Raw genomic sequence first — 24,878 nt, forward strand, 5'->3', positions numbered from 1 at the left:
CGCCTGCCCAGTAGCAGGCATTATCACCTAGCTGGACCCTTGCTGGTTTGTTTTTTTTCCCTAGGATGACAGGTGTGCATACCCACAGGTCCACTTTCTTCTGTGTAGTTCTGTGGATGTCAAATGCTCTATATCTCAAGCCATATATTTTTCTTATTTTTATTTATTTATTTGTTTATTTATTTATTATATATATATATTATATATGTATATTATATATACATATATATATATATATTGGTGTTTTTGAGACAAGAGCTCTTTATGTAGTCCTAGCTGTCCTGGACTCCCTTTGTAGACCAGGCTGGCCTCAGACTCCTGGAAATCCACCTGCCTGTACCTCCTGAGTGCTGGGATTAAAGGTGTGCGCCACTACTCCTGGCTCACATATATATTCTAAGACAGGGTCTCAAATAGCCCAAGCTGACCTCAAACTTATTATGTATCAGAGGATAGCCTTCCACTCCTGGTCTTTGTATGGTGACCTCCTTATTCTGAGATTATAAGTGTGCACCACCAGGCCGGGTGTGGTGATGCACGCTTTTAATCCCAGCACTCGGGAGGCAGAGGCAGGAGATTGCTGTGAGTTTGAGGCCAGCCTGGTCTACAAAGTGAGTCTACAACAGCCAAGGATACACAGAGAAACCCTGTCTCAACTCGCCCCCAAAAACCTCAAACCCCCCAAAAGAAGTGTGCACCACCAAACCCTGCTGCACTTTCCTATAAATGTTAATTTTTTAAAAAAGGATGTATTTATTTTTATTTTATGTGCATTGGTGTTTTGTCTGCATGTATAACTGTGTGAAGGTGCCAGATGCCCTGGAACTGGAGTTACAGTTGTGAGCTGTCATGTAGGTGCTGGGAATTGAACCCAGGTCTTCTAGAAGAGCAGCCAGTGCTCTCAACTGCTGAGCCATCTCTCCAGCCCCTAAACTTTAGATTTTTGAATGGGTGAATATTTCCAGCTCCATATTGAAGCGGTCAAAAGTTAATGTCATGAGACAAACTGATGAACCGTGGTGAAGTGAAAGCACCCTGAGGAGAGCTGGGTTCACCTGGTGCTCCATGGCTGGGAAGGAGACACTGAGGACAGAAAGCAAAGGAAAAGACAGGGGAAAACCAGACTGGTTTGGAAGCCGGGTGTGATGGTGCATACCTTGAATCCCAGCATTTTGGAGGCACAGGCAGGCAGATCTTTGTGAGTTCGAGGCCAGCCTGGTCTACAAAGAGACAGGACAGGCAGGGGTAAACAGAGAAAGCCCTGTCTCAAAAAACAAAACAAAAACAAACAAACAAACAAACAAACAAACAAAACCCAGAGTGGTTTGGGATGCAGGTTAGTGGCAGGGCATTCATCTATCCTCAGCACCTAGAGGAAAATGGGACCCCGGCTCTGCGGTAAAGGTTTAGTGTACTCAAAGCCTTCAGTTTAATTCTCCAACCCCCTAAAACTTAAGAGCTTTACGTAGTGGTACAACCTACAGTTCTGGCCCTTGTGAGATGGAGGTAGGACAGTCAGGAATTCAAGCTCATCCTTGGCTGCTTATTGAGCTCAGGGTCAGGGTCAGCCTGGACTTTATTTAATTGGATCCTGGGGCCAGGGCTGGGGAGAGACAGCTCGGTGATTAAGAACACTGCTGCTCTAGCAAAGGGCCTGGGTTCCATTCCTAGCACCTACTTGGAATTCCAGTCCCAGGGGACCCAGCACCCTCTTCTGGCCTTTGTAGAGACCTGCAAGTATGTGGTGCACACACATAGATATACATAAAAATAAAAGTTAACAATAGTAAAAATATAATAAAAGTTTAACACCTGGACTAGAGATGGAACTCTAGAGATGTGGAGGGCTGCATGCCCAGCACCACATGAACCAGTGTGGCGTGAGAGCCTGTGACTCCAGCCCTTGGGAGACAGAAGGAGGAGGATGTGGACTTTAAGGTCATTTCTGCTATACAGCAAGTCTGAGCACGTGAGCTATATGAGACCTTGTCTCAAACAAACAGAACAGGGAAGTGAGGACAGCTCAGGGGAGGGTGGCTATACACAGAGACTTGGAGGACTTGTCATGCCCTTCTCTCTGATGCAATAACTGATAGATGGATTGACACATTCACTTTTTTTTTTTTTTTTTTTGAGACAGGGTCTCACCATGTGGCGCAGGCTGTCTTCTGCCTGCTAGAATTAAAGGCACACAGCACCAAGCCAGCTGTTCATTTTCTTTCTTTCTTTCTTTCTTTTTTTTTGAGACAGGGTTTCTCTGTGTAGCCTTGGCTGTCCTGGACTTGCTTTGTAGACCAGGCTGGCCCTCACAGCGATCTGGCCGCCTCTGCCTCCCAAGTACTGGGATTAAAGGCAAATGCCACCATGCCCAGCTCAGCTGTTCATTTTCAGCAGGACCTTGCTATGCTGCCAGGCTGGCCTGGAAGTTCTAGCCCCAAGTGGAGGACCATCTGTTTCACTCCTGCATACCTGGGACCACAAGCTCAACCTTTACCTCTTGATGTTTACTTTAAAATCACATCTGCAGCCAGGCATGGTGGTGCACACCTATAATCCCAGCACTCGAGAGGCAGAGGCAGGTGGATCTCTGTAAATTCAAAGCTAGCATGGTCTACAGAGCAAGTTCCAAGACACCCAGGGCTACAACAAAGAAATCCTGTCTTGAAAAACAAAACAATATAAAAAGCTGGGCTTGGTGTCGCATGCCTTTTAATCCCAGCAAGCAGGAGGCAGGGACAAGGGGATCTCTGTGAGTTTGAGGCAACGCATGCGTTGTAACCCCGAGGACGCACACATCTGGGAGACAAGCGCAGCCTCGACAACGATTCTTTTATTGAATAGCAGTGGCAGTAAGATGCTTGGTTCAGAAGAATGCCCCACTCCATGAAAGCTCTACCCAAAAACCTCGGGGGTGAGCCTGGCTGTGGGGTGGGGCGAGTCGGTGAGCGCATACTTCTTTCCTACACAGAAGCCTCTGTGGCTCCCTTCCCACTCTGCCAGAGCACCAGGGGCCAGAGAAATAGTTGCCTGTGGATGAGGTCCTCCTAGGGTCCACCCACCATGCTTGCAGACGCTTCCTGCCTTATTAGACCCATTAGGAGGCAAGCAGGACGGTTCTAGATGTTCAGAGTCTGCGTCGCCTGGGGAGGCTGGTCTTGAAGAGTGATTTTCCAGAAGCTTCCACGTAGGTGATACTCATTTCTTTGGGGCTTATCTCCACGTACGTGAAGCCGCCCAGGGAGTCCTCAGCTCCATAGTGAAAGCGCAAGTAGCCGTTGGGGACCTTGCGTTGATGTCTCACCGAGGGGTCCATGAAGTTGCCGGCCCCACTCAGCACATAGCCCACGCCGTTCTCATCCTGAAGATACTAGGGGTGCACAAGATGCAAGGTTGGTCAGCCAGCTCGGGCTAAGGGATGACCAGGGCTTCTCCTAGATCTACCTCAACTGTGGGAATAGGTCTACTGGTGACTACAGAGCTACCTTAAGCAAGAGGTAGGTGGCTGACCTCTCTCTCTGCTTCAGTGTCCCATCTGCAGGAGTGGGTAATCCTATGTCACAGGCACAGCTGGGAATTGCTTTTGCACTTAGGGCCCTCCTCCGTCCCCCCCGCCCTTTTTGTGTGTGTCTGTGGGGGCAGTGCTGAGGATGGAATCCATAGCTTCCTGCTTGGTAGACAGGCACTCTACTGTGTCCCAGCCTCAGGCCTCACTGGGGCATTGTAGGCAGGGGTTCTAGCACTAAACCACGCCCCCAGCCCCTCACTTGTGAGATTCTAGGCAGGGGCTCTAGCACTAAGCCACGCCCCAGCCCCTCACTTGTGGGATTCTAGGCAGGGGCTCTAGCACTAAGCCACGCCCCCAGCCCCTCACTTGCAGGATTCTAGGCAGTGAGCTCACAGCTGGCCAATGGAGGACTCCAGTCCACTCTAGTCTGCTATTGAGTCACGGCCCCCCACCTCTTTTTTTTTTTTTTGGTTTTTCGAGACAGGGTTTTTCTGTGTTAGCCTTGCCTGTCCTGGACTCACTTTGTAGACCAGGATGACCTCGAACTCACAGCGATCCACCTGCCTCTGCCTCCCGAGTGCTGGGATTAAAGGCGTGCACCACCACCGCCCGGCGAGTCGCGGCCCTTTGGCGTTATAACTTGAGGGAGGATATTGATGTTTCGAGAGATACCAGAGGCCTCCTTTCTGGACAGGAGTTCAGCCATGTGGCACCTTCCGGTATAGAAAAACCTCCTTGCCACATTCCTATCCCATCCCCAGAGCCCTCACCTGCAAGTTGTGGTCGTGCCCGCACAGGTAGGCAGTGACCCCGTATGTGGCCAACAGCGGCCGCAAGTTTTTGACTAGGCATCGGGTGGGTCCGTGCTCAGCTATGGACCAGATCGGGTAATGGCCGGCCACCAAAACGTAGTCCTCCTTGGCTGCTGCCAACTGCTTCTTGAGCCAGGACAGCTGAGTACGGGCCACTCCCAGGTCTCGGGGCATTTTGGGCTGCTGACTGACAAAGTCATCAGAATTCCCGCACAGCAGCACCGTGTCCAGCATGAAGATGGCCACAGTTGTGTTCGTCCGTGGGATTTTGAAGTGCAAACGGTAGTAAGGGCTGGGGAAGTTCCTGTGGAGAGAACGGAAGTTCCCGGTAAACATTTCAGACAGAAACACACGAAGGCTGGCTCTGGACAAAGGACCTCCTGCTTTTTATTTATTTTTTTAAATCTTTTGTTTGTTTGTTTTGAGACAGGGTTTCTCTGTGTCTCCCTGGCTGTCCTGGACTGGCTTTGTAGACCAGACTGGCTTCGAACTCCAGAGATCCACCTGCCTCTGCTTCCCAAGTGCTGGGATTAAAGGTGTGCGGCACTACCTTCCAGCTATTTTTTTTTAATCTTAAAAGCATTTTTTGCACCTGGTATTGGTGGCACACACCTTGGGAGGCAGAGGCAGGCAGATCACTGTGAGTTTGAGGCTAACCTGGTCTACAAATCGAGTCCAGGACAGCCAAGGCTACACAGGGAGACTCTTGTCTTGCAAAAAAATATTTTTAGGCTGGTGTGGTGGCACACGCCTTTAATCCCAGCACTGGGGAGGCAAAGGCAGGCAGATTACTGTGAGTTGGAGGTCAGCCTGGTCTACAAAGTGAGTCCAGGACAGCCAAGGCTACACAGAGAAACCCTGTCTCAAATATATATTTTTTTACTTTATATTCTCAAATGTTTGTGTGCCCAAATGTGTATCTGTGCACTATGTGCAAGCAGTAATGCCCGTGGAGGCCAGAAAACTATCCCTGGGACTGGAGTTACAGATGGTTATGAGCTGCCATACGGGCACTGGAAAACAAATCCAGAGGCAAAGGACCTCTTTTTGTTTTGTTTTCCGAGACAGGATTTCTCTGTGTAGCCTTGGCTGTCCTGGACTCACTCTGTAGACCAGGCTGGCCCTGAACTCACAGAGACCCACCTGCCTCTGCCTCCTGAGTGCTGGGATTAAAGGCGTGCACCACCACACCCGGCTCTCTTTTTTAAATTTTTGTTTGTGTGTGTGTGTTCTCATATATTTATGTTTGCATGTGTGTATAGAAGTCAGGGTCAGTTTCAGATGGTGTTCCTCAAGACTTGACTTTTTTGGTGTGTTTCTCGTGTGTGGTGGGGATGCCTACACTCCTGCATTCATGGAAGCCACAGCGGCGCCTGAGTGTTCCCTATCACCCTCCACCTTGTTCCTTTGAGGCAAGGCCTCTCCTTCACTCTGGAGCTCACTTTGCTTTTTCTGGCTAGCCTGGAAACCAACAAGCCCTATTGATCCTCTTGTCTCCCCTACCTACCACGCCACTTCCTTTTTTTTTTTTTTTTTCTGTTTTGCTTTGTTTTTGTTTTGTTTTGTTTTTTGGTTTTTCAAGACAGAATTTCTCTGTGTATCCCTGGCAGTCCTGGACTCACTTTGTAGACCAAGCTGGCCTCGAACTCACAGCGACCCACTTGCCTCTGCCTCCCTGAGTGCTGGGATTACAGGCGTGCGCCGCTTCTCTTCTCACGATGGGTTGCGAGGATCACACTCAGGTCCTCGGGCTTGTAAGGCAAGTGCTTTTTACTCACGGGCCATCTCACTACGTCTCCCCCAACCTTGCTTTATGACACAGGATATCTCACTGAGCTTTTGGGGGGGAGCTCACAGAGTCAGCTAAGCTAGCTAACCACTGAGCCGCAGGATCCTCCTGCCTCTGCCTCCCCAGCACTGAGATTTCAACACAGATTCTGTGATTTGAACTCAGGTCCTGTGTTTGCTTAGCAAGTGCTTTCCTGCCTGAGCAGGCTCCTCATCCTGGAAAGGCTTCTTTGGGTAGGCACAGTGGCACATGTCAGTCACCTCAATACTTGAGAGGCGGAGGCAAGAACATCTTAGTTTTGAGGCCAGCCTGGACTACATAGCAACATCCCACCTCAAAAACAAAACCAACCAAACCAAACCAAACAGCTGAGTGTGGTACAAGTCTGAAATCCTATCCCTTGGGAGTCAGGGACAGGACACAGGACCGGGAGCTCAAGACTACCCTCGGCTACATAGCCAGTCCAAGGCCAGCGCAGGCTATGCAACAAGCCGTCTCACCAAAACAGAGGTTCTGAGGAAAGTGCCATGGTTCAGCGAGTACAGTGCCTGCCACCTAACAAACTAAACCCCAGCCCTAAAAACCGCACAGTAGAAGGAGAGAGCTGATTTGCACAAGTTCTCTGGCCTGCACAGGTGTGCTGTGGCCCCCTCCCCGACACAATTACAAAACAAAAAACAAAAAAACACCACTCTCCCAAAAGCCAAAGGGTCTCTTTGGCCCTGAGCGAGAGTCTCTTCCGGGCAAGAAGGAAAGCTTACCAGCGCCTGGAGACCTTGGAGTAGGCAATTTGTGCTGAGATATTGCCAAGGTGGTCATGGTTTCCAGCCAGCACGTACCAGGGGACATTGCGGAGGGCACGGTCGGAAAACACATCCTCAAAGGTCTCCTGTGACAGAGAGAAAGGGCACCCCTCTGCTGAGGTCAACAGCCAACCTTTTGCTCCCACCAAATTAGAGACCATGGGCCAGGGGACCACTGGATGTCCAGAGTACCTGTAGGAGCCCTTCTGCCCACCGCCTTCCCCAGGGGACAGCTCCAGGGTGGCTGTCATCTCTGGCCCTGCTGAGCACATACCTGGAACCTTTTGTCGTTGGCATCATGCACGCCTGTGAAGTAGAAATTGTCTCCCAGGGACATGATAAAGTCAGCACCCATAATCTGCACGGTTCTGGCGATTTCTTTAGCGTTGGCCATTTCCCGGGCTGTGTGGAATGGGGCATTGGGGACCCCTCCCCAGTCACCCACAGCCACGAATCTCAGAGTGGAAGTGGGGGCTGTATAGTGAGCCAGGAGTGGGAGTACCATGATTTGCAGGCCCAGCAGCACCCTCCATCCATCCATCTTCGAGGGGAGAGACAAAGTCTGGAGTCCCTGGGGAAGGACAGAGAGCAAGGCCCTGAGAACCCACCATGCCTGCTTCAAGGAAAGAGGAGGCGGCTGAGCCCGGTATGATGGTGCACGCCTATAAACTCGGGCACTTGAGAGGTGGAGCAATGGGACCAGAAGTTCAAGGCCAGCCTCAGCTACAAAGGGAGTTTGGGAAATGGAAACAGAAAGTTTGAAGCTAACTAGGCTACATGATACAGACACAGACACAGACAGACACAGAGAAAGACTCTCTCTTTCTGTGTGTGTCTCTATCTCTGACTAGCCATCTAAAGCTATCAGTTCCACACCGGCAGCAATTGGCCCTGGAGCTGGGGACCTAGGGAAGGGTGGCCCCACAGGCCTCTTCCACCACCCTCCTCACTCACCCTGGAGGAAACACAGGCGGTCAGTGAGTGGCTGCAGGAGGCAACCAAACTCCTGGAACAGAACCGGCGATCTCTGAGTCTTTATTCCCTGGGGCGGAAGTGCATCATTAGGAAAGATGATGCATTTTCTCCGAGGACTGTCCAGAGGCCCTCCCCTTGGGTCATGTGAGCACTGGACTTCCCCAGAACTGGACATGGGGCTGGGGTGAGGGGCATCCAGCCAGGCTGAGGCAGGTTTGGAAGCTAGCACTGCCCAGGAGGTGACGGGGGCCGGGGACGCATGCCAGAGTCTGATGGCATGTGTGCTGGGCATCTGTCCGTGGCCTTGTTTCTTTATCTGTACACTACTGCTGAGGCTGCTCTGGACCTGAACCTGAACATCTGTGTTCTTACACGCTTGGCCGCCTGTAACTGGCTGGCTGTCACTTTTTTTGTGTGTGTGCAGTCGAGCCAGGCTGAGTGGGTGCTTCCGCTCTAGCATGGGAGTTCTGGTCCCAAGCAACCTCAGTGGCTTGTCTCTTACATACGCTCCAATTCTTTCTTTCTTTCTTTCTCTCTTTCTTTCTGGTCGTTTTGTTTTGTGATAAGTGTCTCAAGAAGCCCAGGCTGACCCTAAACTCCCTATGTAGCCAAGGATGACCTTGAACTCCTGAGTCACCTCCTTCGAGTAGGGGAATTACCGGTCTGAATTCTGCTGTGGCACCCATTGTAACAGACCCCCGTCCCATCTGTGTTTTGTGCACGAGTCCTGCTGTATCTCTGATGCAAGTTGTGTATTTAGACTCATTCAAGTGTGGGGCTGTGTGCCCCGCCCCCACACACACCCCCCTCCCCTCGCCCCATAAACAGCAGCGGAGACTGCATTTTCCAGGAAGTTCTGTCTACACTTTTCCCTAGCCTCCCAACCCCCCTTCCAGCCTGAGGAATTTCCAGAAGGGACACACCACGTGGCTACAGCCTTCTGACCCCGGCACCCTCAGCAGTAGCCCAGCACTGTAGTAGATGTGGCCAGCGTCTCACCTCGTCACCTCTTTCCTGACCTTCACACAGCGCCCACTCTCTCAGATCCGTTCCCTCAACATTCACCACCAATCCGTTCGGTCTCTGCAAGCGCAGATCCCGGAATCCTTTTCAGTGCTTGGCATAAAGGATCAGAGAGGATCAGCGACTCACCGCAGGTCACCCAGCGAAGGAAGGACTTGCTGTGTATCTACCCCCCCCCCCCCCCCCCCCCACCGTCGCACCTCTCAGAGGCAAACAGGAAGGAAGTGGGAAACCTGAACAGACAGAGACCCCTCCCCCCGTGGGAGACAGAACTAAGGACCTGGCCCGGCGGGTCTCACCTTGGCAGTGGTACCAGGATCCAGGACAACCTAACTGAGCTGAGGATCCGCTGGCGGGTCGCTCAGGCATGCACTAGTTGTGAAGAGGCAGCGCCGGACAGCCTTTGCCCACAACTTCCCCGCCAGCCTAAGTGAGTCCAAGGTTGCAGAGGGCGGGTGCCTCGGTTTCCCCGCCCCAATCCTGCCTCAGCCACTACCTGGCGTTCACCTCCAGGGTTCAGAGTCCCAGGGGAGGAGGATGTCCTCAGACTTGGTTTCAGTACCATCTGCCTTCGACTTTTGGGGTGCCCACAGCCTCTGGTGGCCGCGCTAGGGAGGTCCAGCTCCCTAGCTAGCGTGATGTCTCTAATCGGTTCCCGGGTTTTTAAAATGGATGAGAAGGGGCTAGGGTGGCAGGTCAGAGGCTCTGGTTCCATCCTCAGCAGCGGGCTGGGGGTCGGATTGGGCGCCTACACGTGCCAGATAACAGCCACCTGTAAAACAGCCCTTGGCGACCTACAGAGTGGGACCCAGAGGGGCGGAGCAGAGCCAGCCTCTTCCGTGCACACCGCAGGTCTTTCCTGTTCTTTCAAACAAGAACATTAGCGGGGAGGCTGGGGGGGGGGGGAGGGGGGGCTCAGTTGATAGAGTGCTTGCCAACACGTACAAAGCCCTGGGTCCCAAACCGAGGTCGGTATAAACCAGGTGCACACACCTGTAATCCTATGCCATATAGGACGAGAGGTCAGGAGTTCATGCTAAATCTCAGCTCCATAGTAACTTCAAGCGTAAAAGTAAGTTCCAGGGGAGAAGAGTCAAGTTGTCTTTAGAATTCCAAAGAACAAAGCTGGGCCTGCGTGGTGGCTCTCTTCTTTAATCCTAGCACTTGAGGGACAGATCTCCGTGAGGTCAAAGTCTGTTTTATCTAAATAGCAAGTTCCAGGATAGCCAAGGCTACACAGAAAAACCCTATCTCTAAGCACAAAACAAAAACAAAACCCAAACAACAAGAGAATTCCAAAGAATAAAGCCTGGCAGTGGGCCTTCGCTATAGCTCAGAAGGTAATGGCATTTTCTGTCAAGCCCTGAAAACCTGAGTTACGTCCTGGGACCCACAAGGTGGAAGGAGAGACCAACTCGGAAAGGTTGCCCTCTGACCTCCACATATGATATTGCACTCCCAATAATAAATAAGTAAATAAATGTAATAAAGATGTTACAAGTCCTGGTGTGGTAGACCACATCTGTAAACCCAAGCACTGACAAGGCTGAGGCAAGAGGATTGCAGTGAGTTTGAGACAACTCTACTAAGTAGGGAGTCCTAGGTCAGCCTGGACTAAAGCGTCTTTAAAAAAAACAAACAAACAACAACAACAAAACACACACACACACACACACACACACACACACACACACACACACACACACACACACACACAAACCTTTCCCAAAAATGAATTCCCGAGAAAAAGAACATAATTCCAGGGGCCAGAAAGATACCTCAGTGGTTACGATTGTACGTGAAGAGCACTAGGCTGGGTTTCCAGGACTCCTTCCTAGGAGGCAGCTTACAACTAACTTCAGCTCCAGGTCAACTGGTGCCCTCTGCTGGCCCCTGAAGGCACCTGCACTTATGTGCATATATACTCACACAGGCACACACACAAGTGAAAAAACAGATCTGCACAAGCCTAGAGGACCTGAAGGTAGGTAACAGCTGCTGGAGAACGGAGAATTTCTTCAGTGGCATAGCCACTGACAAGGTATCTGTGCTGCTGAAAGCAAGCCTAATGAAACCCATTGGGATGCCCACATACACACACACACACACTCTCTCACATACATACATCTATGCCCACATGCACACACCTACACACTTACACACCCACATGCACAGACTTACACACCCACAGGCACACACACACCTACATACACCCACACTCACAGAAACACATAAAAGTCAAAGAGTCTAGAAAAGGCTCTGAAACAGAGCCTGGAACCTGATTTTGGTCCCTGGTATAACATCTAAGTGAAAAGAGAGACCAACTGCACAGAGGTGTCCTTTGAGCTCCACACTTTTGCTTTGTTGTTGCTCATCTTTTGTCTTTTTGAGACAGTGTCTCACTGTGTAGCTGTCCCAGAACTAGATATGTAGACCAGGCTGGCCTTGAACTCCCAGAGATATGCCTGCCTCAGCTTCTAAAGTGCTGGGATAGAGGTGTGTGCCACTATCCCTAGCTGACCTCCACGGTCTTTCCATAGCATACATGTGTGCCCACACATATACCATGCACACACAATATTACATTTTTTTTTAAATTTTGAAGTAGAAAGGGGTTAAATAAACGCCCTGTTGGGACGAGGCCGGGGTAAGAGCGAAGGGACAAGAGAAGGTGATGGGGTTGACTGTAATCAAAATATATAATGTGCATGTAAAACTGTCAGAATGAAGCTGGGTATGGTGGCGCACGCCTTTAATCCCAGCACTCGGGAGGCAGAGGCAGGCGGATCACTGTGAGTTTGAGGCCAGCCTGGTCTACAAAGCGAGTCCGCTACATAGAGAAACCCTGTTTCGGAAAAAACCAAAACCAACAAACAAATACTATAAAATAATATAAATACATTATATTTTAATATGTACTATATTTTATAAGTATGAAATGGTTTTTTTGTTATTGTTTTTTTAGTTTTTCGAGACAGGGTCTCTCTGTGTAGCCTTGGCTGTCCTGGACTCACTTTGTAGACCAGGCTGGCCTCAGACTCACAGCGATCTGCCTGCCTCTGCCTCCCAAGTGCTAATGCTAATTAAAATACTTAAAAACCTAAGCATAAACAAGCCCCTCCCACACAGTGGAAACCCTCTCCATCCTCCCTCCATTTTTGAGTGTGGTCTGGTCTCATTGACCTGAAGAAAAAAGTATAGACTGTATGACAAACAGGTAACTTGATAAGGAGCTGATTGAGGGATCAACATTTTGATGTCCCCGTGATGTCATGTGGCTTTGAGTTAGCGTCTGAGCACACACACACCCTCCACCCTCACCCCCATCCTTCTCCTTGAACTCCACAGCTGCCACAGGTGAGAAAAACATGAGGGAAGGCTGGGGAGGGAGTTCAGTGTGTAAAAAGTACTTGCTGGCAGACATGGTGGAAGCCTCCTACTTGTGGGTACGCGCACTGCGCATGCAATGATGAAGTGAAATTAAGCCAATGGGCATAGATCAAGCTGGGCAAGGAGGCCACACCCATGATTCCAGCCCTAGGAAGGCAGAAGCCGGAGGACCATGAGCTCCAGGCCAACCTCAGCCACAGAGCTGGAGCCTGCATAAACAGATATAAATAGATAAATAAACAGTTCAGAGCTTGAGGAGACCAAAGAGCTGTGGAGACTGAATACAGTGAATATTCGAGATCATCAAAGGGACACCTGTGGAAAGCAGGTAACATCTACAGACATACTGAAGGTTTGTGCATAGTGACATAAAAACCGAGGTCTTATTTACTTATTTTGAGGAAAGGTCTGGTGGAGACCAGGCTGGCCTCCAACTTCCTGTGAAGTTAAGAATGACGGGGAACTCCTGGTCCCGTGGAGCACTGGTGTCACTGCTAGGTGTCACCACAGCTTGTTTGTTCTTCATTTGTTTTGTTCTCTTTTCTTTTTTGGGGGGGCAGCATTACAGGAACTCACTATGTAGATCAGGCTAACCTCAAATTTACAGAGCTCTGCCTGCCTCTCAAGTGCTGGGATCAAAGACATGTGCCACCACCTTCCGCTCTGCTTATTGGATTTTTTTAATACTTTTTATTTGTGTTTTTTGAGCTTAGGATTTGCTATGTTGCTAGTCCAGGCTTCCCTGGAACACCTGGCCTGGAGCCATCCTCCTGCCTCAGCCTCCCAAGTAGCTGAGACAATAGGTATGCTCCACCATGCCCCAGCTCTGTGTCTATTCATTTTTCTCTGCTTTGATTTGCCTTCAGAGAAAAACAGGGTGCCATTTCATAAGTGTCTTTTGTTTTTAACTTTAGTGACCTGAATTAGATTTAAACTCACTACAGCTGAGGCTGGCCTTGAACTCCTGATCTTCCTGTCTCCACCTCCCTAGTGCCAGAACCACAGGAAGTCAACTATGCTGGCTCCCCCACCTAATTTTCCCACAGCAACCTCAGCCCCAGATGTCAGCCCTTTGCTGGAGTTCCTCTCCAGCTGGTCCTGTGTCTGCTCCCTCCCCTCCTCCAGCCCTCCCCCCCCACTGTCCTCCCATCCCAGCTCTTCTGACTCCTCACCTTTCCTAGAGAGTCGCTGACTCTGCCTTTGACCTCAGGGCTTTTTCCCCCTCAATGTTCCTCTTACTTGAAGGCTCTTCCTTCTTCCACTGGGGCTCCTGAGTTCCTGTATTCTCACTCCCTTGACTTGCCTTTTTTTTTTTTCACCCAATGCTGGCTGTGAAATCCAGGGTCTCATGATCTACTACAGAGCCACACCCGAGTCTCCAGACGTATCCTCTTGCTTTAGCCTGTCTGCAGGACGTTATCACTGCCTGACCATCGCCAAATGTATTTATCTTCTTTTTCTCGCCTCCCCACCTGTGTGGCTCTGCCTTACAGTAACCTTTTCTGCCTTGTGGGTTCTGTTTCTTTGTTGTCTGTTGGCATTGGAGACAGGGTTCCACATAGCCCAGGCTAGTCTGGAACGTTGTGCAGCTAAGAACAACCTCCTTCTGGTCCTCCTGGCTCCCTCTTCTGAGTGCTGGGGTTACAGGGATGCACCACAGCACTCCACACTTTCTTTCTCTGTGCTATCTCTGGCAGCGCCTACACCCTCTATCAGGAGCCCACACATGTCAAGACATGACAGGATAAAAAGCCTTTTGAACACTCGGTTCTCTTCATCCTCCATTAAGCCTGAATGTGCAGTCTACTTGGGTGCTCTCAACTTCCTCACGAGCTAGACAGGGTTCTCCAGAGGAGCAAAACTGAATGTGTGTGTGTGTGTGTGTGTGTGTGTATGTGTGTGTGTGTGTGTGTGTGTGTTTGCCTGTCTGTCTGTCTGTCTTTAAGGGGATTTCGTGGCTGAAGAGATGGCTCAGTGGTTAAGAGCATTGGCTGTTCTTCCAGAAGGCCAGAGTTCATAGTGGCTCACGACTGTCTGAAACTCCAGTCCCAAGGGATCTGATGTCCTCTTCTGACCTTCACAGACGTCAGGCGTGCACATGGCATACATGTATACGTGCAGCCAAACACTCATATGCAAAAAATGAATCTTAAAACAAACACCCCCAAAACAAAAAAACAGACTAGAGTGGCTTTACATGGCAGGGGCTTGGCATTGCAACAGTGGCTGTTTCACACGGGGAGGCTGAGAACTTGGCAGCTGCTCAGTGCACGAGGCTGGATGCCTCAGCAGTTCCAGTCTTGTGGTGAATGCCTGGGGAACCACTGGCTTGTGCAAGGTGGAGGAAGTTCAGTTCCAATGTCGATGAAGGTTGGCAGATGTGGCAGTGACCGCGGCAGCAATACAGGCATTCAAAAGCAAGGAGAGGCAGGCAGTGGGCAGGCAGGGAAGGAGGCAGGCAGTGGGCAGGCAGGGAAGGAGGCAGGCAGTGGGCAGGAAGGGAGGCAGGCAGGCAGTGGGCAGTGGGCAGGCAGGCAGGCAGTGGGCAGGCAGCAGGCAGGCAGGGAGGCAGGCAGCAGGGAGGCAGCAGGCAGTGGGCAGGCAGGCAGTGGGCAGGGAGGGAGGCAGGCAGGCAGCAAGCAGGAAGCAGGCAGGCAGGAAACAGGCAGGCAAGCAGGAAGCAGAAAGCAGGCAGGCAGCTGTTGGTTTCCAGATGTGGGCCACCTGCAAAGACAGCACCACCTATACAGGTGAGAGAAGGGCATCTTCTCTCTGGTAACTCTTCCTGAAAACATAGGTTCATCCAGAGGGGTCACATCTTGGTCCAAATCCCATCAAGTTGACTGCCAATCAAGTTGACTGCCAAGGACAGCCATCCCACTCCGATTGGAGTCTCCTTCTGCCTCCTGGCAGCTTGACTGTATTCCAAGAAGTGTTTTGTTTGTTTTCCCATGCAGTCCCATGTTCCCAGGCTGACCTCAATGTAGCCGAGGCTGGCCCTAAACCCCTGATCTTCCTGCTTGTACTTCTGAAGTGCTGGGATGACAGCCATTTGTCACCCTGACTCAATTCACAAAAAGGGCCCGCCCCCTTGGCATAGAAGCAACAGGATAGTTTTCATTCTAACTAAAGGCTTGAAGATAATCACTAAAGATGTATTTGGTTTATTTAGTTATACTCATTTTGTGGAGGCAGAGTCTGGCTTATAGGCCTGCCTGTTCTGGAATGCAAAATCCCTTTGCTGCTACCCCAGCCTCTGCCCCAGTGCTGGGCTGTTCAGGTTTTTTGATGTCATTATTTGTTTTTATTTTTTTTTTCTTCAATATTTGAGATGGAATTCGGGGCCTCGAACAAGAGAAGCAACCACTCTACCACTGAACTGACTGATCTCTTCCCTCTGCTCTTTCCTTACCTCCTTTCCTCCTTCCCTGGCAAAGGGAAATTAGGGATGCTGAGCTGGGACCACCAAGTGGCAGGAGTTCCTGTAACTGATGCTTTGCTCTGTCCACTGCTGCCCCACGTGGCCAACGTCGGAACTGCAATCAAATATGATAATCCAAATTTATTCAAATGAAAGAATAAACGCTGGGTGCTAGACGGTAGTAGGCAGGATGAAGCGCTTCCTATAGTAGAACCAGCCAAGCCCGGTGCGGTGGCGTAAGCTGCCATCTTACCTCGGAGTAGGTAGAGGAAAGGGAGGCAGGAGATCAAGGTTATCCTCTCCTGATCTAAGGCCAACCTGGGCTACTTGACATGCTGTCTCCAAAAAAAAAAAAAAAAAAAAAAAAAAAAAAAAAAAGAAAGAGGCCAGGCATGGTGGTGCGTGCCTTTGATCCTTTGATTTCAGTGCTTGGGAGGCAAAGATAGGCAGGTCTCCATGAGTTTGAAGCCGGCCTGGGCTACACAGTGAGATCCCGTCTTAGAATAAGTATAGAAAACAATAACAGAGGGCTGGAGAGATGGCTCAGCGGTTAAGAGCACTGTTTGCTCTTCCAGAGGTCCTGAGTTCAATTCCCGGCAACCACATGGTGGCTCACAACCATCTGTAATGTGATCTGATGCCTTCTTCTGGCATGCAGGTGTACATGCAGGCAGAGCACTGTATACATAATAAATAAATGTTTTTAAAAGAAAATAATAACAACAGCTGAATTCCCACCAGTCAGTACCGCCACAGCCCCACACTCTGCAATCTTTGGCACGATGAAGTTCAGAATGATAACTTTCTTATATAGATTTGGTTTTTGGTTTTGTCTTGTTTTTTGTTAGACAGAGCTTCTCTGTTTGTTTTGTTTTGTTTTTGTTTTTCGAGACAGGGTTTCTCTGTGTAGTCTTGGCTGTCCTGGACTCACTTTGTAGACCAGGCTGGCCTCGAACTCACAGCGATCCGCCTGCCTCTGCCTCCCGAGTGCTGGGATTATAGGCGTGCGCCACCACGCCCGGCTTGACAGAACTTCTCTGTGTAGCCTTGACTGTCCTGGACTTGCTTTGTAGACCAGAGATCCACCTACTTCTGCCTCCTGAGTGGTGAGATTAAAGGCGTGAGCCAGCATGCCAGGCTTGAAAACAAATTTTTCTTTTTCTTTTCTTTTCTTTTTCCGAAAAAGGGTTTCTCTGTGTAACCTTGGCTGTCCTGGACAGTAACAGGTTTCCACATGGCCCCTCAAATGCCCTTAGTATTGGTGTTAATTCTACCAGAAAACTCCTACAGCTGATAAACACTTTCAGCAAAGTAGCAAAATAGAAAGTCAACACACAAAAAATCAATAGCCTTCCTAAACACAAATCACAAAATACTAAAAAATGAATGGGAAACAGTGCCTTTCCCAATCCCCTAGCAAGTAAAAGATTGGTATAACAAAAACTTTAAGACACTGAAAAACAGAAATTGAAAAAGACTTCAGAAGATGGAAATATTTCCTATGCTCATGGACAAGAAGGTCTGGTAGTTATTCTGTGCTGACTCCATCTGGGCCTGGGCCTTTGTTGGTTGAGAGATTTTCATTTACTACTTCTATTTCTCTAAAGGTTATGGGTCTGTTTACATTGTTCATTTGATCTTTATTTAACTTTGATGGGCCATACATATGTACACACATATACATCTATTTATACATTAATATATCAGTTAATATATTAATATGAGCATATAATATGATAGTATATTAATACATTTTATTTAGGCTTTCCAGTTTGGTAGGATATAGACTTTTTTTTTTTTAATTGTTTATTTTATTTGCATTGGTGTTTTGCTTGAACGTATGTCTGTGAGAGCCTATCAGATCCTCTGGAACTGGAGTTACAGACAGTTGTGAGCTGCCATGTGGTTGCTGAGAATTGAACTCAGGACCTCTGAAAGAGCAGACCGTGCTCTTGACTGCTGAGCCATCTCTCCAGCCCAGGTAGGATATAGACTTAAAAAATAGATTCTTATTTGCCAGGCATGTGGCACATGCCTTTAATCCCAGCACTCAAGAGGCAGAGGCAGGTGGATCACTGTGAGTTCAAGGCCATCCTGGTCTACAAAGTGACCAAGACTGCCACAGAGAGCCCCTGTCTCAAAAAACCAAAAAAAGATATGTTCTTAAGATTCTCTGGATTTTTTTTTTTTAGGTTTTTCAAGACAGGGTTTCTCTGTGTCACCTTGGCTGTCCTGGACTTACTCTGTAGACCAGGCTGGCCTCGAACTCACAGAGATCCACCTGCCTCTGCCTCCCAAGTTCTGGCATTAAAAGCATGTTTGTTTTTTGAGACAGGATTTCTCTGTGTAGCCTTGGCTGTGGATTTTTTTTTCTGTATTTTTTTGTAATTCTTTTCATTTCTAATTTTATTAATTTGGATCCTCTCTGTCTTTTAATTAATTTGGCTAAAGGTTGGTCAATCTTACTGATTTTGTTTGTGTTTTGTTTTTTGAGACAGAATTTCTCTGTGTAGCCTTGGATGTCTTGGATTTGCTTTGTAGACCAGGCTGGCCTCGAACTCACAGTGATCCGTCTGCCTCTGCCTCCCAAGCACTGGTATTAAAGGCACGTGCCACCATGCCTGGCAATCTTACTGATTTTTTCTGAAAGAATAAATGCTTTGTTTCATCAGTTCTTTGTGTTTTGTATTTTTTGTTGTTGTTTCTATTTCATTGATTTCAGCCCCAAGCTTGGCTATTTCTTGCCATCTACTTTGGGGGCATCATTTCTTCTTTTTGTTCTAGAGTTTTCCGTGTGCTGTTAACTTACTAATATGAGACCTCTCTGTTGTTGTTTTTTTTTTTTTTCCCCCTGATGTAAGCATTTAGTGCTATGAACTTGCCTCTTAGAACCACCTTCACTGTGCCCCATAGATTTTAGTATGTTGTATTTTCACCCAACTCTAAAAATTTTTTAATTTCCTTCTTGATTTCTGTCTTGATTAAGTTTCATTCATAGAAAGTCGTTCAGTTCCCACGAGTCAGTGCGCTTCTGTTGTTGGTGGCACCTGCTTTCATCCACGGTGAGTAACTGCATAGGACGGATGCTACTATTTCAGTCATCTTCTCTCTGGTGAGACTTGCTTTGTGTCCAAGCATGTGGTCAATTTTGGAGAAAGTTCCATGAGCGGCTGAGAAGAAAGTTGAACTCCAGCAGTTGTGTTTTCTGTTTAGCTGCTGTCAGGATGTCCTGTCTGTAGGAGAGAGTGGTGTCCTAGAGTCACCCACTGTCACAGTGTGTAGGTCAATAGGTGGCTTTACCACAGTAGTGTTTACTTTATGAACTTGGGCGGGGTCTTCTTTCCAAACTTATCTGCGCCTAAGTGTTTAGAATTACAATATCCTCTTGGTGGATTTTTCAATTGATGAGTATCTTTTGGTTAGTTTGGTTTGAAGTCCATTTGTGTCAGATATTAAAATGGCTGCCCCATTGCTTCTTGGGTCAATTTGCTTGCGATCTCTTTGTCCATCCCTTTCCTCTAAGGTGATATCTACCCTTGGTGATAAGGTGTACTTTTAGATGCAGCAAGAGTACAGGCCCTTTTTTTTTTCTATTCCAGCCTGTTAGTCTGGGCCTTTTTATTGGGGACTTGAGATCATTAATGTTGGGAGTTGCCAATGAGCAGCATTTATTAATTGCTGTTATTTTGTTGGTACGGTGTGGGTCCCCTCCCTTTTGATGTACAGTCCTGGGATTATTTCCTCCTCGTGACTTCTTGGGTGTGGCTAACTTCTTCCGACTGAAGGGTTCCTTGGTAGGCAGGTATACATTGCTTAACCTTGGTTTACTGTAGAATGATTTTCTTTCCCTGTTGGTTGTGATTGAACCCTTTGCTGTGTATAGTACTCTGGCCTCGAGTCTGTGGTCTCTCAGTGTTTGTAGAACATCCATCCAGACCCTTCTGGACTTCAGAATCTCCACTGAGAAGACAGGCATCACGCTGGAGAGATGGCTCAGAGGTTAAGAGCACTGGCCATTCTTCCAAAGGTCCTGAATTCAATTCCCAGCAACTACATGGTGGCTCACAACCATCTGTAATGACAAGTCAGGTGTCTGCCTTCAGATGTTACTTGGTATTTTCCCCTTGCAGCTTTTAATATTCTTTCTTTGTTCTGCCCATTTAATGTTTTGATTACTGTGTGTCATGGGGAATTTCTTGTGTCATGGTCCCATCTATTTGGTGTCTGTGTGCTTCTTGTAGCTTGATAAGTGTCTCCTTTAGGTTGGGGAAATATTCTTCTATGATTTTCTTAAACATATTTCCTGTGCCTTTGACCTGTGTTGCTCCTCCTTTCTTTATTCCTATTATTCATAGATTTGGTCTTTTAATAGTGTCCCAATTTTTCCTGGATGTTTTGTATCTAAACTTTTTTTTTTTTTTTTGAGGCAAGGTTTCTCTGTGTAGCCTTGGCTGTCCTGGACTCCCTGTGTAGACTAGGCTGGCCTCGAACTCACAGCAATCCACCTGCCCCTGCCACCCTAGTGCTGGGATTAAAGGCGTGCGCCACCACACCCGGCTTGTATCTAAACTTTTTATACTTAACATTTTCTTTGACAGAGTTATCCATTTCTTTTACCTTATTTTCAATATTTCTAGGTTTATTTCAGTTTGGGTTTTCTTGAGTGGTTCTCCCTCTACTTTCATGCCTTTTAGTTGCTTATCTTGTATTGAAACTATATTCTTCTCTCATACATCGCAAGGGCAGCTTCCTCTCCCTCCACTTCTCTCTCCTAGCTCCTCTAACTCCCCCTTCCATTTTTTCTTCAGAAAAGAACAGGACTCCAAGAGAGGACAGCCAAAACAATGTACAGTGAGACAAGACAGAGGCCTCTCGCCGAGGCCGGGCAAGGCAGCCTGATAGGAGGAAAAGAGCCTCGGGAGCAAGTGAAAGGGTCAGAGACACAACTACAAGCTAGCGGCCACAGCATATATACAGAGGACTTGGTGCAGACGCACGCGGGCCCAGTGCTTGCTGCTTCAGTCTCTGTGAGCCCATGTGAGCCCTGCTTAGTTGAGTCAGGGGACATGTTCTCCTGGTGTCCTCCATCCCTTTGGACTTCCACAGTCTTCACTCCTTACTCTACCGCAGTGTTCCCTTCTCTCTCTGAGTGGACTGAGTAATTGGAGACCTCCAATTTAGACTCCCTCTCATGTTTGGCTGGGAGTCTCTGCACGTACTCCCGTTTGCTGCTGGAGGAAGCCTCTCTGATGATGACCTACCCACCTCCAGTCCATTTGAAGAATATATTCTATTCTCCCTTCCCAGGAGATCCATGCTCCTCCCCCCACCCCCCCCACCATAGCTCTCCTCTTTACTTAATTAACCTCTCTGGGTCTGTGTGGATTGTAACTTAAATTTCTTTCTTTCTTTTTTTTTAAAATCTAGTGGCCAGGCATGGTGTACTCAGGGAGGCAGAGGCAGGTGTATCTCTGTGAGTTTGAGGCCAGCCTGATCTACAAAGAGAGTCCAGGTCAGCCAGGGCTACACAGAGAAACCCTGTCTCCAAAAACCAAACAAAACAGAAAACAACAAAACAAACAAACAAAAAACCTATTCTTTGGTCGAGGAACATTAGTTTAGTATTGGTTTGTTCCCTGCCCCCCCTCCAGTTTCTGTCTATTATAAGTAAAGCCACAACAAACATAATTGAGCAAGTGTTCTTGTGGTAGGATTGTGTGTCCTTTGGGTATATGCCCAAGAGTGGTATATAGCTGGATCTTGAGGTATATGGATTCCTAGATTTCTGAGGAACCGCCATATTGACTTGCACAATGGCTGTACAGTTTGTACTTTTACCAGCTATGCTTGCCAGCATCAGCTGACACTTGTGTTATTTTTTTTAAAGATTTATATGTAGTTGCTGGGAATTGAACTCAGGACCTCTGGAAGAGCAGTCAGTACCCTTAACCTCTTAGCCATCTCTCCAGCCCCATTATGTTATTAATATTAGCCATTCTGACAGGTGTAAGATGGAATCCCAAAGTTGTTTTTTGATTTACGTTTCCATAATGATAAAGGATGTTGAACATTTCTTTAAGTGCTTCTCAGCCATTTGAGAGAGAATTCTGTTTAGATCTGTATCTTATTTTTTAATTGGATTAGTTTTTTTTTTTTTTTTTTTTATTACTTGGCTTTTGTTTGCTTGTTTGTTTCAAGACAGAGTTTTTCTGCATAGCCTTGGCTGTGCTGGACTTGCTTTGTAGAGCACAGTGATGATCCCCCTGCCATTGCCTCTCAGTGCTGGGATTAAAGACATGCGCCGCCATGCCTAGCTAAAGCATGTTTTTGTTTTTTGTTTGAGACAGGGTTTCTCTGTATAGCCCTGGCTATCCTAGACTCGCTTTGTAGACTAGGCTGATCTTGAACTCACAGTGATCAGCCTGCCTCTGCCTCCCAAGTGCTGGGAATAAAGGCGAGCTCCACCATCGCCTGGCTGATTCCTTGATTTCTTTCTCAGCCTGTTTATCATTTGCATATAGCAGGACTACTGATTCTTTTGAGTTAGATTTGTATCCAGCCACTTTGATGAAGGTGTTCATCAGCTGCAGGAGTTCTCTGGTGGAATTTTTTTTAAGCTAATGAACTTTCTTTATTAGCACATCAGAAATATTTAAACCAGTGATCTTGAGAAAGACTGTTGTGCACACCTCATCATAAATTTTAGAGTTCCTAATCACCTTGATTAATATTTTCTTTAAGATTTGGAGGGATATTTTAAAAATATATTTTATCAGTTTTATTCATATTACATCTCAATTGTTATCCCATCCCTTGTATCCTCCCATTCCTCCCTCCCTCCCATTTTTCCCCTTACTGCCCTCCCCTATGACTGTGACTGAGGGGGATTTCCTCCCCTGTATATGCTCATAGGGTATCAAGTCTCTTCTTGGTCTGGTAGAATTTTTAGGGTCCCTTATGTATACTATCATACCATCTGTTAATAGTGATACTTTTGACTTCTTCCTTTCCAATTTGTATCCCCTTGATCTCCTTCAGTTGTCTTATTGCTCTAGCTAAGACTTCAAGTACTATATTGAAGAGATACGGAGAAAGTGGGCAGCCTTGTCTTGTTTCTGATTTTAGTGGAATTGTTTCTCCCCATTCGTTTGATGTTGGCTATCAGATTGCTGTATATTGCCTCTATTGTGTTTAGGTATGGGCCTTGTATCCCTAATAGTAAAGCTTAGTTGACTCTTGTCAAAGGTCTTTTCTTTCTTCTCTCCCCCACCCCACCAAGTCAGGGTTTCTCTGTGTAGCCCTGCTGTCCTGGAACTCGCTCTGGAGACCAGGCAGCCCTCGAACTCACAGAGACCCTCTCAAGGTCTTTTCCTCTCAAGGGCTGGGATTAAAGGCCGGCGACACCACTGCCCAGCCCAGCTCTTTTCCTTTATCTAATAAGGTGACCATATATTTTTTTTTTATCTTCAGTTTGTTTATATGGTGGATTGCACTGATTAATTTTCATTTCTGGACCCATACCTGCATCCCTGGGATGAAGCCTACTTGATAATAGTGGATGATATTTCTTAGGTATTCTTGGATTCGGTTTGCGAGCTTTTTGGTAAGTATTTTTGCTTCTATGTTCATGAGGCAAAATGGTCAGTAATTCTCTTTGTTGAATCTTTGTGTAGTTTGGGTATCAGGGTAACTGTGGCCTCACAAAATGAATTTAGCAATGGTCTTTCTGTTTCTAGGACAGCTTCAACCTTGGCTCTATTCTGCCACCTTGTGGTTCCAATAAAAATTGCATGGACTTCGAGCCACTGCTGAGAAGAAAAAGTTCACGCTCTTCTAGTTTGCTGGAAGGTGAAGGGGTGGGTGGAAGGCTCTGTGTAGTAGTGCATAGGATCCAAGCTCAGCTCCTTTTCGTTTGTTTGTTTTTGTTCGTTTTTTTTTTTTTTTTTTTCTGTATGCTAGGCTCAGAGTTTACACTCTGTCTCCACAATCAAGCAGGGGATGGCACTATGGACAGCATTTATGAAAATACAAATTCTCCCCACCTTCACCACTCTCTAGGGTCTTATTATGTAGTCCTGGATGACCTGGATCTCCCTATATAGACCAGGCTGACCTCGAACTTACATCCTCTTGTCTTTGCCTCCTGAGTGCTGGGATTCAGGGTGCATACCACCATGCCTGGCTATATTCTTAAAACTCCATCTTACACTTTTTGCAGGAGTACTCGCAGGAGGGCCAAATTACATGCCTGGAGGTCAGAAGACAATGTGAGAAGAAAGCGGGTTCTCCACCATGTTGGTCCCCGAGGATCGAACTCAGGTAGCCAGGCTTGGCAGCAAACGCTAAGCCATCTCACCGGCACAAACTACTTTGACATTCGCCAATTCATAAGTAAACAACCGATCGAGACTCCTTCCCTCTGCTTCAGAGGCTCGGTCAGTTGGTGGCTGCGGCCACGCGCGATTTCCAGTTTATCAATTAAAAGTGGAGGTTGGCTTCTAAGTGCCGAAAGACGCCACGGTCTGCTCGGGGACATCGTGAACAAACTCTGTGACAAATACGATTCCTATCCGATGTCCAGCAGGACTAGGCGTACAGAGGTGAGAGGAGACAGGACCCCCCTATCTCTCTGGGTCTTCGCAGCGCCTGCCTTTACCCGTCACTCAAGGCCACGGGGGCGGAGCCTGAGCGGAGGTGCCGCGCGCAGTCCAATGATCTGGGCTTCTGCGGAGATTTGATTGGGCCGCTGGCCGAGGGAGCCCCGCCTCCACGGAGCGGTGACCGTCACGGCTGGCCACCGCCAGGACCGGGACTCTGCGGGCCTGCGAGTGGTAAGTTCAGGGTCGCGAGGTCCCGAGATGCGGGCGGAAGAGCTGTTGGAACCGGCTAGGGCGGGACTTTGGCCGCCTCACGCCAGCTAGGCCACAGACGCCGCCGGTTCCGCTCGGCCCAAGCGGGTTCGGCCTGGCCTGCTTCTGTTCGGCTCGGCTCGGCTCCGCTCGGCTGTTTCCGTGCAGTGCCGGCGGGCGGCTCGTGGCTTGGAGCCTCCCTTCAGATCTTCTGAAGTGAATCTGGACTCGTAGGTCCGCTTCTGCTTGCCCAGTTCACAAAAAGTAATGGATGACCCTTGTGTTTCGTTTTGGTTTTGGTTTTTTTCTGT

The 24,878-nt window shown here is 48.2% G+C and overlaps 2 protein-coding genes across 3 annotated transcripts in view; one reads left to right on the top strand and one right to left on the bottom strand.

Annotated features, from left to right (window-relative positions):
- Positions 1 to 24,878, top strand: part of Prkcsh (protein kinase C substrate 80K-H) — an 827,425-nt gene that overhangs the window by 146,560 nt on the left and 655,987 nt on the right. The window lies entirely within an intron of this gene.
- Acp5 (acid phosphatase 5, tartrate resistant) lies at positions 2,787 to 7,483 on the bottom strand. Its single transcript, XM_051156080.1, has 4 exons — positions 7,184 to 7,483; positions 6,868 to 6,995; positions 4,276 to 4,621; positions 2,787 to 3,367 (listed from the first exon to the last, which is right to left on the bottom strand). Exons 1-4 carry the CDS (start codon positions 7,448 to 7,450, stop codon positions 3,125 to 3,127), a joined length of 984 nt encoding a protein of 327 aa, XP_051012037.1. The 5' UTR covers positions 7,451 to 7,483; the 3' UTR covers positions 2,787 to 3,124.

Source organism: Acomys russatus, chromosome 14, assembly GCF_903995435.1.
Source record: "Acomys russatus chromosome 14, mAcoRus1.1, whole genome shotgun sequence".
Taxonomy (NCBI): Eukaryota; Metazoa; Chordata; class Mammalia; order Rodentia; family Muridae; genus Acomys; species Acomys russatus.